At 41.6% G+C, this 16441-nt stretch overlaps 1 protein-coding gene across 1 annotated transcript in view; it reads left to right on the top strand.

Moving 5' to 3' along the window:
• KAZALD1 (Kazal type serine peptidase inhibitor domain 1) overlaps nt 1-16441 on the top strand; it is a 69563-nt gene that overhangs the window by 15006 nt on the left and 38116 nt on the right. The window contains exons 2-3 of the mRNA XM_040436413.1: nt 1066-1674; nt 14897-15057. Coding sequence (XP_040292347.1) covers nt 1173-1674; nt 14897-15057 — 663 coding nt within the window. The 5' untranslated portion in view covers nt 1066-1172. The remainder of the gene's footprint in view (nt 1-1065; nt 1675-14896; nt 15058-16441) is intronic.

The following is a 16441-nucleotide window of genomic DNA, read 5'->3' as shown; positions in this document are numbered from 1 at the left end:
AACCATTTTGGAAACGTGTGTATAGTAAAGAGTAAATTTGATGTCACTTTCACATGGGACAGATTGATGGCCACTGGTTTCATTTTAGTGGCTCATTATTAAACGGGTGTTTCAGGGGAAACATTTTATTCAAGAACAGGGTCAGAGAGACCGCGAAGGAGAATGGACCGTGAAAGAACAGTCTCGGGATCAGAAAGGTGAATAATAATGGTTTCGTTTCTTCTTAAACCTCCTGCCCCCAGTTCTACATCAAATATTTCCTCCGGAAACCACTCTAATAACAAAGCCATATTAAATCTCATGGCTTTCTATTGGTTTGGCTTGCTGCTGCTGATATATCTCACTATTCCATCCTAGAACGTGCTATTGTCTGTATACTATGGTGGAGATTTGCTCTTCCTCAGTCGCTCTCTGACTTCTATTTGACCAAATATACTGTATTTCCTAGACAACTGTTCTGAGGTCTCCTATTATCTGGTTAAGGCCTCTTGCACACGACCGTATGGTTTTGCGGTCCATTTTAAACGGATCCATTTTTCAGTTTTTTGTTTCAGTAGTGTTTCCGTTCGGTTTTTTCATTTGGGATCCATTTTTTGCGGATCGGAAACGGAAGCATACAATAATGTTTAAACGGTGAGTACATAAAAAAAATTGGGCTGGGCATAACATTTTCAATAGATGGTTCCCGCAAAAAACGGAACGGATACGGAAGACATACGGATGCATTCCGTATGCATTCCGTGTTTTTTGCAGAACCATTGACTTGAATGGAGCCACGGAATGTGATTTGCGGTCAATAATAGGACATGTTCTATCTTTGAATGGAACAGAAATACGGAAATACAGAAATGGAATTCATACGGAGTACCTTCCGTTGTTTTTGTGGACCCATTGAAGTGAATGGTTCTGCATACGGACTGCAAACGGAACACAAAAAAACGGAACGGAAAAAAGTTTGTGTGCAAGAGGCCTAACAGAGAATCTGCATAACTGAATTTAGACGAAAAGCTGTACAAAGGAATCTCTTGTAACAGGGAATCAAAGAAACATTTCTCTTCTTTTCAGATCTTCTCAGCCAGAAGTCAGAAGTATTTATCGAAAAATGCGGAACTTCAAGTGACGAACCAGCAAGTGATGGAAGTTAGCTGTACAGTCCAGGACAACTCTTAAAAATGTATAGATGTGCCACGTGGAGCTGTCCTGAACTCTTCTTCTTGTTGATATACCTCACATATCTGCAGCTATTTCAAAGCTTGGCCCTCCCCAGCGCCCCTGACTATCTACAACGTGGGTGGCAGAGGTTACTAGAAGAAGGAGAGAGCTGCATTGACTGTAGGCCAGAAGAATGTCCTACTCCGAGAGGATGTCTTGCTGGAGTCGTACGGGACCCTTGCGATTGCTGCTTGGAATGTGCCAATTTGGAAGGACAGATATGTGATTTGGACAACACTAACCACTTCTATGGCAAATGTGGAGATAACCTGGAATGCCAATTGGATATGGGGGACCTGAGCCACGGGGAGGTGCCAGAACCTCAATGTATCTGCTTGTCTAACACAGCTGTGTGCGGATCTGATGGCAAGACCTATCCCCAGCTGTGCAAATTTAAGGAAAAGGCCATTGCACAGCCAGAGAGAAATCTTACAATTGTCCATGAGGGGCCATGTGAATCAGGTACAGTAAACATTGTCATGAGAAAAACAGTTCCATATAGTGTCCCACTTAACCAACAAACAGCAAAGGGAAGTTGCGTTCCCTTCTCAATTACAAGTACCATGTTCTCAGTTTGTTCAGAAATACTGAGCCTGGTGATTAGTAGACTGTAAAAGGCAATTAGCCTAAAAGTAAAGGCTGGTTTACATGGCGCAATGGAGCAGGCAATTGTTGGGAGGGAAGCTTTCCTTCCTGCCAACTGCTTGCTCGTCAGTAGAGGAGAAAGCTGCATTTACATGCAGCAATCCCCTCCACTATTTGGGGACGAGTAATCGCTAATGTCATTGTTCGTCCTCAAATGGAGTGATTGTTCCTGGGCAGCTTTATCCGATTATCGGGAACATGTGTTCGCAAGAACATTCATCCCCAATGATCTGCCCAACAATCAGGCTGTGCAAACGAGCCTTAACTGCCTTCAGTTTGACCACACTGTTATAATAACATGATAATAATTAACATTATATGTATATATATATATATATATATATATATTTATATTCTTTTTTTTATAGTATTTTCACTATGTAAGACTCCTTTCACATTGTGTCTGCAACTTCTCATGTTTACTGTATGTGCTGAGAAAGCTTTCGATGCATGCGTTCACATACTCATAGGCTCCGTTATACCAATGGAGACCAAAAGAAGGTGGCTGGCACTGGTTCTTTGGTACAGAATCCACACCAAAATTCTGGCGCTAAAGACACTCAGCATCATCTGTTAAAAGAAAATGTCTGTTCTCCTGATGATTGAAGCACATCCTACGCTCCCCAGCAGGCCCAGTGAGGTCACACACATGGTGCTGCTGGGCTGTGTAGGAGGAGGAGCGCATATCCTGATTCCCGGGCTTGCACTCACCTCCTACAAAGCCCAGCAGCGCTGAGGAGTGGACAGCTCCCTGTATCACCATTCCAATCAACTGTCTCTGCGTCCTAAGGACACACACAAATAAAAGCGGGACATACCTCAACTGTCCGTAGACCACAGGGCAGCCATCAAAATTCTGGACTGTCCCGCCCGATCCAAGACTTTTGAAGGGTCTGGTGAGTGCTGCAGGCTCTTCCTAGGCCAGTGATGTTACTTTCAAAGGTCACATAGCCTAGGTACAAGTCAGGCCATCTCAACTCAATGGGCGTGGGCTGAAATACCATGCACAGTCACCATAAAATGAATAGTGAAAAACCCCTTCAAGCACATGGCTGCAATATTCCTAATTACATCTGTTACTTTAAAGCAGGGATGCTCAACCGGCGGCCCTCCAGCTGTTGCAAAACTACAACTTCCAGCATGTCCTAATAGCTGTAGGCTGTCCTGGCATGCTGGGAATTGTAGTTTTGCAACAGCTGGAGGGCCGTAGATTGGGCATCCCTACTTTTGAGGGATAAGGAAGCTGCCATGACTTACTGATAGCTAGTTTTTAATTGTGTCTACTTGCTCAGTAAATAGAAACTAGGCGATCGGGACAATAACCAAAATGTCAGGGGCATGGGCCTGATGATGTTATCTCATGTGGAAGTACTTTGTTCCCAGTGGTTTAATAGCTCTGTAGCTAATAAGAGCCCAGTTGCTTAGTGAAGATTTGTCTTACGAGTCAATCGTTTTGCTGAAGGATTTCATTCATTGTTGGCTAATTGTCAATACCAGTCATGACTGCTTGCCTATTACTAATATTCAGTTGTATCTGTATTATTAGGAAGGCAAAAAATTGAAAGGGGTGACCTCTGGGACACCTGGAGCTTCAGGAAAAATACCCGAGGCTGGTGCCCTCGGTACCCCTGGAATAGCTGGTCTTTCATCTGAGAGCATATAGCTTCTAGTGGTTTGTAAGGACCATGGTTCATTTATGGATGCGTCTTTCGAGTCAACCATTTTCACGAGACATTTAATTCCCTGTTGGGTACAAGAAAACCTCTCTATTATTTTATTGCTGGGCATTTCTAGCTATCAGTCATCAGGCTACCACATAATTAGTAACAGATCGGGCCTCACAAAACAACACTTTGTCCATTCCCTCCCGCACCAATATAGAAATAACTTAGCATGTGGAATAAGAAAGGCAGTAGCCAGCGACTGTCAATCAACCCCCCGAAACACTTTTTTTCTTTTTAGCAAGTGCAAAACACACACAAACGATTGGGCACATATTTCATTTAATAGGGGAAATGGAGTTATTTACTTTAATCATAGAATGCCTGGTGTCTGCAAGGCATAAAAAGTCAAAAAAAATCCTTGTAATCATTCACAGATGTAGAATTCTGTATTCTCGCCTCTTCGACTAGGTAGAGTTTTCACTTTCACTAAAGTCAGCTAAAGCAGAATTTGTCTGACGTACAGTACAAATAATCCCTCTTTGAGCCCTATCTGATTGGGATGTAAAGGAGAATTGTTTTTTATTCTGTTCGGTTTGAGTCACTTGACAAAAAAGAAGGGCCTGTTATAAAATATACAATTGGAATGTCGCACTAAAGAAACCCGGGCACCAAGTAGGTGCACCTGTCCAATCGAGAACACTCACTCGATTAAGGGGATTGGAAATGAATTAATATGCACAGAGCACTCAAAGAAATCCGGGACCATGTGTTACACAAAGAATATAGTTTTATTTAATTACGCTAGTGGGTCAGCAAACAATAAAATCAATAAACGAATGGCAGCCTAAGATGTAGATAAATATTGGCTCTATATATAATGGATAGCAGCACCATACGAATATGGACAATACAATATAGTATATTGTATTGTCCATATTCGTATGGTGCTGCTATCCATTATACACTCACCTAAATAATTATTAGGAACACCATACTAATACGGTGTTGGACCCCCTTTTGCCTTCAGAACTGCCTTAATTCTACGTGGCATTGATTCAACAAGGTGCTGATAGCATTCTTTAGAAATGTTGGCCCATATTGATAGGATAGCATCTTGCAGTTGATGGAGATTTGAGGGATGCACATCCAGGGCACGAAGCTCCCGTTCCACCACATCCCAAAGATGCTCTATTGGGTTGAGATCTGATGACTGTGGGGGCCATTTTAGTACAGTGAACTCATTGTCATGTTCAAGAAACCAATTTGAAATGATTCGAGCTTTGTGACATGGTGCATTATCCTGCTGGAAGTAGCCATCAGAGGATGGATACATGTTCTCATTCTGTTTACGCCAAATTCCGACTCTACCATTTGAATGTCTCAACAGAAATCGAGACTCATCAGACTTCAACAGTCCAATTTTGGTGAGCTCGTGCAAATTGTAGCCTCTTTTTCCTATTTGTAGTGGAGATGAGTGGTACCCGGTGGGGTCTTCTGCTGTTGTAGCCCATCTGCCTCAAGGTTGTGCGTGTTGTGGCTTCACAAATGCTTTGCTGCATACCTCGGTTGTAACGAGTGGTTATTTCAGTCAACGTTGCTCTTCTATCAGCTTGAATCAGTCGGCCCATTCTCCTCTGACCTCTAGCATCCACAAGGCATTTTTGCCCACAGGACTGCCGCACACTGGATGTTTTTCCCTTTTCACACCATTCTTTGTAAACCCTAAACCCTAGAAATGGTTGTGCGTGAAAATCCCAGTAACTGAGCAGATTGTGAAATACTCAGACCGGCCCGTCTGGCACCAACAACCATGCCACGCTCAAAATTGCTTAAATCACCTTTCTTTCCCATTCTGACATTGGAGTTTGGAGTTCAGGAGATTGTCTTGACCAGGACCACACCCCTAAATGCATTGAAGAAACTGCCATGTGATTGGTTGACTAGATAATTGCATTAATGAGAAATAGAACAGGCGTTCCTAATAATTCTTTAGGTAAATGTATATAGAGCCAATATTTATCTACATCTTAGGCTGCCATTCGTTTATTGATTTTATTGTTTGCTGACCCACTAGCGTAATTAAATAAAACTATATTCTTTGTGTAACACATGGTCCCGGCATTCTTTGAGTGCTCTGTTATAAAATATCAACCAAACCTATGACGGGGCTAACCAGCCTCTCATAATTCCATCAGAAAATTTCACAGCACTATTAAGGATCACCAATGCTTCATCAAAATCTCAATTAACTAACAAAATATTACTACCCCCCAAATGTTTCAGTCCTTCTGAACCCTTATCAAAAGTGTTTTTGTGAGGTCATAGGAAAATTAGTGGGCATACACTCCTTCCTCTATTTAGTGGTGTACTGTATGCCCACTACTTCTTTCTGACTGCTCAGAAATACTGTTAATAACAGACTGGGAGGACTTAAATTTTTCATACTAAGGCCTCATGCACACGACCGTTGTTCTGGTTCACTTCAATGGGGCTGCAAAAGATGCAGACAGCACTCCGTGTGCTGTCCGCATCCGTTGCTCCCTTACGTAGCCCCGCAAAAAAAATATAACATGACTTCAACTACCCAGATATAGACTGGGAAACTGAAAGCTGTACATCCCATAAAGGAAACAGGTTCTTGGCAAAAACCAAAGACAATTACCTGTCCCAACTGGTTCAGGACCCGGCTAGAGGGACGGCCATACTGGACTTAGTATTAACCAATAGACCTGACAGAACAACAGATGTGCAGGTTGGGGGACACCTGGGAAATAGTGACCATTAAGTAATAACCTTCCAATTATCATTCAAAAGAGCGTTTCTACAGGGAGGAACAAAAATACCAAACTTCAAAAAAGCTAAATTTAGCCAACTAAGAGAGGCCATAGGCCTAACTAACTAAATGTCCTCAAAAATAAAAAATACAGCCACAAAATGGGATATCTTTAAAAGCATCCTAAAATCTCATTGTGAGAGGTACATACCTTATAGGAATAAAAGGTTAAGGAACAAATAGAAACCAATGTGGATAAATATAACTGTAAAGAAAGCAATAAATGACAAAAAGAAAGCATATAAATCACTAAAACAGGAGGGCAGCGAGGAAGCACTGAAAAACTATTAGGGAAAAAATAGAACATGTAAAAAACAAATAAAAGCGACCAAACTAGAGACCGAGAGATTAATTGCCAAAGAGAGTAAAACTAAGCCTAAAATGTTCTTCAATTATATAAATGTTAAAAAGTATAAATCTAAAGGTGTCGGCCCTTTAAAGAGTAATGAGGGGGGAGTCACAGAGAGCGACGAGGAGAAAGCAAAGCTGTTAAATATTTTTTTTCTCCAATGTATTCACTGAGGAAAATAAACTGTCAGATGAAATGCTGAATGTAAAAATTAATTCCCCATTAAAAGTGCCCTGTCTAACCCAGGAAGAAGTACATCAGCGACTTAAAAAGATTAAAATAGACAAGTCATCGGGACCGGGTGGCGTACACCCCCGTATCCTAAGGGAATTAAGTAATGTCATAGCCAGACCTCTATTTCTGATATTTGCGGACTCTATACAGACAGGGAATGTTCCACAGGATTGGCGCATGGCAAATCTGGTGCCAATATTAAAAAAGGGTCCAAAAACAGAGCCTTGAAACTATAGGCCGGTAAGTTTAACTTCTGTTGTGGGTAAACTGTTTGAAGGTTTTCTGAGAGATGCTATCTTAGAGCATCTCAACGGAAATAAGCAAATAACGCCATATCAGCATGGCTTCATGAGGGATCGGTCATGCCAAACTAATTTAATCAGTTTCTATGAGGAGGTAAGTAGTGATGAGCGGCAGGTGCCATATTCGATTTCGACGAAATTCGCGAATATTCGATAGAATATTTGTTTTATATTCGTCGAAATCGAATATTCGTCATTATTCTTGTTATCGCGATTAATATGCGATTTAAATAATCGCGTATTGCGATTTTAACTTAAATAGCAATGCGATTAATTCAAGTTATAATAATCGAATTTCGATTTTAACTTAGCACTGCTATATTTAATTCTAGCCTAATATGGAATATAGCAGTGCTAAGTTAAAATCGAAATTCGATTATTATAACTTGAATTAATCGAATTGCGATTTCAACTTGGACCTGGTTTACTATGGTTGGCTTGGTAGAATTAGCGAATATGATGAATGTATTCGTCATATTCCACAAAACGAAGATAACGAATGTATTCGTCATATTCCACAAAACGAAGATAACAAAGTATTCTGCATCTTCGTTTTAGCTACCTATTCGTCAACTTCGCTAATTCTAGCAATCATATAGGAAACTTTACTATAGAGACAGCTAAGTTTAATTCGCGAATTGCGATTTTAACGTAATTCTCAAATCCGACAGTACATTCTAGTATATGGAGACGTTCCCATGGTGATGGGGACGCTCCATGAGCACGGAAGTCGGCAGAAGCGGCAACTGGCACTGACTGGAGCAGCCAGGAAGCCAGGAATCCAAAGGACAGGTAAGAACAACTTTAGGGAAGTGGGAAAGAAAAAAATATAACAATAAAAAAAAAATAACGAATATTTGAAATATCGAATTTATATCACTATATTCGAAATATTCGCGAATTAGCGAAGTGCCGATATTCGCGAAAAAAATTCGATATTCGAATATTCGCGCTCAACACTAGAGGTAAGTTCTAGACTTGACAGCGGCGAATCAATGGATGTCGTATATCTGGACTTCTCCAAAGCATTTGACACTGTACCACATAAAAGGTTAGTATATAAAATGAGAATGCTCGGACTGGGAGAAAACGTCTGTATGTGGGTAAGTAACTGGCTCAGTGATAGAAAACAGAGGGTGGTTATTAACGGTACACGCTCAGATTGGGTCACTGACACCAGTGGGGTACCTCAGGGGTCAGTATTGGGCCATATTCTCTTCAATATATTTATTAATGATCTTGTAGAAGGCTTGCATAGTAAAGTATCAATTTTCGCAGATGACACTAAACTGTGTAAAGTAATTAACACTGAAGAGGACAGTATACTGCTACAGAGGGATCTGGATAGATTGGAGGCTTGGACAGATAAGTGGCAGATTAGGTTTAACACTGACAAATGTGAAGTTATGCACATGGGAAGGAATAATGCAAGTCACCCGTACATACTAAATAGTAAAACACTCGGTAACACTGACATGGAAAAGGATCTAGGAATTTTAATAAACAGCAAACTAAGCTGCAAAAAACAGTGTCAGGCAGCTGCTGCCAAGGCCAATAAGATAATAGGTTGCATCAGAAGGGGCATAGATGCCCGTGATAAGAACATAGTCCTACCACTTTACAAATCGCTAGTCAGACCACACGTGTACAGTTCTGGGCTCCTGTGAACAAGGCAGACATAGCAGAGCTGGAGAGGGTCCAGAGGAGGGCAACTAAAGTAATAACTGGAATGGGGCAACTACAGTACCCAGAAAGATTATTAAAATTAGGGTTATTAACTTTAGAAAAAAGACGACTGAGAGGAGATCTAATTACTATGTATAAATATATCAGGGGTCACAGTACAGAGATCTCTCCCATCATCTATTTATCCCCAGGACTGTGACTGTGACGAGGGGACATCCTCTGCGTCTGGAGGAAAGAAGGTTTGTACACAAACATAGAAAAGGATTCTTTACGGTAAGAGCAGTGAGACTATGGAACTCTCTGCCTGAGGAGGTGGTGATGGTGAGTACAATAAGGAATTCAAGAGGGGCCTGGATGTATTTCTGGAGTGTAATAATATTACAGGCTATAGCTACTAGAGAGGGGTCGTTGATCCAGGGAGTTATTCTGATTGCCTGATTGGAGTTAGGAACTGATTTCTTTATACCCCTAAAGTGGGGAAAATTGGCTTCTAACTCACATTTTTTTTTTTTTCCTTCCTCTGGATCAACTTGCAGGCTGACAGGCCGAACTGGATGGACATATGGCCTTATGTACTATGTTACTATGTCCTATTCTTGTCTGCAAAACGGCATTTCTACAATGGGCCGCCTGTTCCGTGCCTAAGGCTACATGCACACAAACGTTGTTTGTTTCCGTGTCCGTTCCGTTTTTTTTGCAGATAGGATGCGGACCCATTAATTTCAATAGGTCCTCAAAAAATGCGGACAGCACACTGTGTGCTGTCTGCATCAGTATGTCCGTTCCGTAGCCCCGCAAAAAAAATAGAACATGCTCTATTCTTGTCCGTTTTAGGCATTGTTACAATGGATCCGCAAAAAAAAACGGATGGCATACGGATGTCATAGTTTTTTTTTGCGGATCCACAAATTGCGGACTGCAAAACACATACGGTCGTGTGCATCTAGCTTAAGACTGTGGTATTTTCTAAAACCTCATTATTTTCTAAAACCTCATTATATACAGCTGTATATTTTGGGGCACATTTATTAAGACTGGCATTTTAGACACCTGTCTTAATAACCGCTATAGCTGACTGTGGATCCGCCGAAGTTAGGAAGAGGTGCCGGTCTCTCCATAAATTCGGCACATCCAGCGCCAGTTCTAAATGTAAGTCAGCTACATAAATAGGCGTAGAAAATGGTAAATGAGACAGGTCTGCCGGCCCATTCCCCTCCACGCCACACCCACCATTTTTAGAATTGGTGTGATCTGGTAAACGTCGCAGATAGTGGCGCAACTAGCCATTGTGCCACCATCTGCGCCTGAAATATGCCTAATTTAGGCATATTTCAGCTTAGTAAATAACCCCTTTGTTTTTGAAATGTGCAACTCATTTGAAGTGTCATTAAATTTTTGATTTTATGTTAGAGATATATACACTCATTGACAAAAAAAATGCCCAAGAAGGAGTTTTTGGTAATATTAGAGCAAAAAGGTAACTTTATTGGGGAGAACTGTACAACTGAAAGGAAGCTCTAGGACCCTGTTGGGCCACCTCTAGCCTGGATACAAGATGAGAAATGTTTGGCATGGAGGCTTGCAGGTTCTGTATGGTATCCTCTGGCATATTTGCCCACAGCTGTTGCAATTGGACCTGTAGATATAGGTTGCTGAAGCTGGCATCCCAGCTGGCACCAGAAATGCTCGATTGGAGATAAATCTGGCAACCAGGCAGGCTAATGAAATGTAATATGGCGGAGACATTTTTGGGAAACCCCTCAGTGTGTGGATGAGCATTATCCTCCTGAAAAATGCCAGTTAGAAGCTCTGCCAAGAGAGGAACACATGTGTCCCAGGATGTCCTGCACACATCACTGAGGTGTTAGTGTCCCTCTAATCATTATTAGGGGTGACCGACTTTCGTATGGCTCCCCAGGTAATCACACCAGCAGTTGGGCCAGTGTGTCGCACTACAGGAAAGGCGCTATTGAAGTGCTTGCCAGCAGCACTCTATACTTGAACCTGACCATTGTCAGATGCAAAACAGGGCCTCTATTTGTCTCTAAAGACAATATGGTTCCAGTCCATAGCTGTCCCGGTTTCTTGTTAATGACTCCACGGCAAATGAAGTCAACGATGGCTGGCTGTCAATGGCAGGAAACATAATGCACACCGTGACACCAAGTTTCCTTGGTGCCTTGAAATGGTCCAGGCAGAGACAGGGGTGTGTAATGAAGGTACCACCAGTGTCTGAATGGTGGGCAATGAAACTGTGGACTTGCTTGTGCTTCTTGGCAGATCAAACAATCCTCTCTACTGATGGCCTGTCTGGGTCATCTGGACCCTGTTCAACACGCGTGCATGCTCTCACACAACTACTGTTCCCAACACCTCCTAACAGCTAGGTCAGAACCACCTATATAGCGGACGATTCATTGAAAAAACTATCCTTCTTCTCTCAGTCCAATGATGTGTCCCCTCTCAAATTCTGTCAACAGGGCAAAATGTTTTTGAATGCATCATACAGGCATGTCCAGCAGTTAATGATCGTTGACCAAGAGGTATACAACCCAAAAGTAGCCTCTGACAGACTTTTTATAGGGGAGCACTTTTACATCTTCTTGTGACAAGACCCAATATCTAATCAGACCACAGCTGTATTCGTTTCCATATCTGCCTGAGACATAGCTGCATGCTGAGATTTGCAGCAATCCGACATTATTATCTGGGTGCGTTCATTTTTTGTCAATAAACTGTATAAAATATTATGTTGCAAAAAAAATTGCAAAAAAAAATATAAGATCTTTATATAGATTAAACTGATGTCCACCTAAAGTGCCTGTAGACTAGAGATGAGTGAAGTTTTTAATGGTTACGAATTACTTAGTCACTAACTGATTTTCATTATATGGAGCGGGAGCAATGACAGGGAACAGCGATCGGACCACCCGCTGTTGATCTCAGCATCTGAGACTCACATTCAGGTGCTCAGGGGTTAATCTGGGGTTAAAAAATAAAAAAATTATACTCACCTCATCCACTTGATCGTGGAGAGGCCGTCCGCTCCCGCCTTGATGGAAGAAAATCCTCCAAAGGACCTGCGGTGAATGTGAAGACGATAACACGTGATCACGCAGGCCGTGCGTGGTGATGGACGTCTTGCTGTTTCCTGCAGGCCATTGACGTCACAACTACAGTGGATATAAAAAAGTCTACACACCCCTGTTAAAATGTCAGGTTTCTGTGATGTAAAAAATGAGACAAAGATAAGTCATTTCAGAACTTTTTCCACCTTTAATGTGACCTATAAACTGTACAACTCAATTGAAAAACAAACTGAAATCTTTTAGGTAGATGGAAGAAAAAAATATAAAAATAAAATAATATGGTTGCATAAGTGTGCACACCCTTAAACTAATACTTTGTTGAAGCACCTTTTGATTTTATTACAGCACTCAGTCTTTTTGGGTATGAGTCTATCACCATGGCACATTTTGACTTGGCAAGATTTGCCCACTCTTCTTTGCAAAAACACTCCAAATCTGTCAGATTGCGAGGGCATCTCCTGTGCACAGCCCTCTTCAGATCACCCCACAGATTTTCAATCGGATTCAGGTCTGGGCTCTGGCTGGGCCATTCCAAAACTTTAATCTTCTTCTGGTGAAGCCATTCCTTTGTTGATTTGGACGTATGCTTTGGGTCGTTGTCATGCTGAAGTCTGAAGGTTTTGTGCCAATATTGACTGGTATTTGGAACTGTTCATAATTCCCTCTAGCTTAACTAAGGCCCCAGTTCCAACTGAAGAAAAACAGCCCCTTGGCATGATGCTGCCACCACCATGCTTCACTGTGGGGATGGTGTTCTTTTGGTGATGTGCAGTGTTGTTTTTGCGCCAAACATATCTTTTGGAATTATGGCCAAAAAGTTCAACCTTGGTTTCATCAGACCATAACACCTTTTCCCACATGCTTTTGGGAGACTTCCGATGTGTTTTTGCAAAATGTAGCCTGGCTTGGATGTTTTTCTTCATAAGAAAAGGCTTTCGTCTTGCCACTCTACCCCATAGCCCAGACATATGAAGAATACGGGAGATTGTTGTCACATGTACCACACAGCCAGTACTTGCCAGATATTCCTGCAGCTCCTTTAAAGTATAACTGTCGTATTTTTTTTTTAAATATTATTTTTTTTTTTTTAAATAGGGTTGCTAGGCATGGTCCGTCTATCTGTTGAAAGACGGAGGACACAGAAGCAGGCTGCGTGCAAGGTCACATTACTGACAGCCAGGGACTGTAAATAAATGATTAAAGCCAGGTCCTCCCCAGCAGCTGATAACAGTGCCTGGGCTGCGTGCACTTCTCGCTGTCCCTGCACTTGGCAGACGCTCCCTCACTCAGCAGAGCTGGAGAATGCAGAGTTGAACCATCACACAACAGGGAAGGGAGATCTGCCGTCTGCTCAGTGTATAAATGAAAGCAACATGTGGTAAGAGGACCCCTTTGTGCTGCAGGAGATTAACCCTTTTAGGGGGAGGGCTCTGGTTACTGACACTTTTGGGGGGTATTGTTACTGGCTAGTGAGGGCGGGCGGGATTAGCCTCAGGGTAAGGGCAGTGGCGGCCATCTTAACTGAATAGTGAGATTGCAGTTTTATGCAGACTGGTTGCTAAAGGCTGAATCTTATTAAATATGGGGTAAGTCAGTCTAATAGTAATTGATTCTGGAATATCATGTTATTAGTAACTACATATATGAAAATTTAAATTAGGGTCTAAATGTGACAGTTATCCTTTAATGTTGCTGTAGGCCTCTTGGTCGCCTCCCAGACCAGTTTTCTTCTCGTCTTTTCATCAATTTTGGAGGGACGTCCAGTTCTTGGTAATGTCACTGTTGTGCCATATTTTCTCCACTTGATGATGTCTTCACTGTGTTCCATGGTATATCTAATGCCTTGAAAATTCTTTTGTACCCTTCTCCTGACTGATACCTTTTAACAATGAGATCCCTCTGATGCTTTGGAAGCTCTCTGTGGACCATGGCTTTTACTGTGGGATGCGACTAAGAAAATTTCAGGAAAGACCAACTAGAGCAGCTGAACTTTATTTGGGGTTAATCAGAGGCACTTTAAATGATGGCAGGTGTATGCTGACTCCTATTTAACATGATTTTGAATGTGATTGCTTAATTCTGAACACAGCTACATCCCCAGTTATAAGAGGGTGTGCACACTTATGCAACCACATTATTTTAGTTATTTTTGTTTTCTTCCCTCCACCTAAAAGATTTCAGTTTGTTTTTCAATTGAGTTGTACAGTTCTAAAATGATTTATCTTTGTCTCATTTTTTTACATCACAGAAACCTGACATTTTAACAGTAGAAAACCACCCTTTGAAGTGTTTTTCTGCTGTAGATTAGAAGCAGAAATGCTGCATATTTTCTACTGTATAAAATCTGCAGCTAATCTGTCACTGTCTGAACCCAGCCTTATAATGCCTCGCAAAAATCACTCTCATGTAATCTTACACACTTTTGGAAGGCCTTATGCACATGACTATATTTTTCCATTCCACACGTCCTGCCTTATGATAAAAATGCCTACTCTTAAGGGCCCTTTACACAGACGAGAATCCTAAAGATAATGCCAACGAGCGTTCATAGGAATGCTCATTAGCGACTATTTGGTGGTGTAAAAGTGCAACCGAAACTCTCGTTTATCGGCTAATCCAATCGTTTGTGGACACACAAAAATTGTTGTTTGCCGGCAGCAGATCATGCTTTGTAAATACGACCTGCTGCCGGCAAACGAGTCAGTATGGGGAAGAGCCTTGGCATTACTCATCGCTCCTCAACATTACTCATGGAAATGCAGATATCTCCTCACCAGTGAGCAGCAGATCTCCTTCGTCCCATGTAAAGGGACCATTAAAAATGACTATTCTTGTCCTTATGAATGTTCAAATCCTAAGTGTATTCTGTGACTCTTCTGCAGCACCTCAGATCCTCACTCCACCGTATGACATCTGGAATATTACTGGGAAGGACGCTATATTTGGCTGTGAAGTCTTTGCCTATCCCATGGCATCTATAGAATGGAAGAAGGAAGGGTCAGAGCTGCTTCTCCCAGGGGATGATCCACATATCTCTGTACAGGTATTTAATTTAAATAAAGTCCCAAGATACTGAAATACAGTATATTACATTGAAAACAGCCATCTGTATGAGAGGTAGGGCCGCATGCATGTGTTCCTCGCCACTGAAGTCTAGATAGCTGTCCAGTGTGACTTCTCCTGACTTCTCTTCTTCTTCTTGGCTGGAAACAATAGTGGAAAAACCATCATGGATCCCGGACTTCTTGAGAAGCAGGGATCTCGGAAATGAGCAATTATTAGAAATGGGCACATACTAGATAGATAGATGTAGATATAGAATAGTAGATAGATATGGAATAGATAGATAGATAAATAGATAGATAAGGGCGTAGCTATGGTCGAAGCAGGGGAAGCTGCTGCTACGAGGCCCAAATTCAGAAGGGGGAGGACTAAAAGATTTTATTGTCAGGGCCTCTGAAACAGTATTATACAATGACAGTATATACAGTGGTATGACATACAGTATATATGTGTTAGAAATGGATAGAGTGGCTGCTGGGCCTGGTCTGAGAGAGCAATCTTGGCTAGCTGCAGGAGTGGGGGTTGCACAGCACTGAGAGAGTTTGCAAAGAAGTTGTTGGAGAGGGGGACCATTCAAATATATTGCTGTGAGGCCCAGTCAGTTCTAGTTATACCTCTGATAGAGAGATACTTAGATAGCTATGAATACCAACCCAGCATCCCACCAGTATATCCCTGGAATTGTTGATATTAATACACAGAGCCCCATCTTTCTTTTTGCTGATTATTTTCTTTCTTTATACTGACATTGAGCAATGCAGACACAGAGGGGTGAGGAATTCTAGCAAATTACTGCAAATTTTCCTCAACTGAAACAATAAGCAATTTAGCGTAAAGCTGATTAGCCGTTTTTTTGATTTAATGTGCGGCTGTACGGTCTTAATTCACATTGACAAGCTCAAATTGAAAACATTTGTGTTTGGCAAAATGTTGTCACTGATTAAAGGGACTGTGATGGTAATTTATAGTAGAAATGTTTGTTTTTATTTTGTAATGCCATACGTCATCTGATGAAGCTTCAGAGTAAAGCTACACATTGACAAACCGGGAAACAAAGGAATGATCACCAATCACTTTTAACGAAGTTCCAGAAAAATTCTTTAATGCCTCGTTCACAGGACTGTATCTGTTTTGCGGTCCGCAAAACATGGATCTGCACAACATGGATACTGGCTGTGTGCGTCCCGCATTATCTCACATGTCCCGTCCTATGATAAAAATGCCTATTCTTGTTTTATTAAAGGACATGTTCTATGTTTTTGCGGGACAGTGGAATGGACATACTGATGCGGACAGCACATGGTGTGCTTTTTTTTGAGGCCTGATTGCAATTAATGGTTTCGCATCTGACTTGCAAAAAATGT

The sequence above is a fragment of the Bufo bufo genome, chromosome 6, assembly GCF_905171765.1.
Source record: "Bufo bufo chromosome 6, aBufBuf1.1, whole genome shotgun sequence".
Lineage (NCBI taxonomy): Eukaryota > Metazoa > Chordata > Amphibia > Anura > Bufonidae > Bufo > Bufo bufo.
Note: the sequence above shows the minus strand (reverse complement) of the source record. Positions and strands in the feature narration are given on the sequence as shown.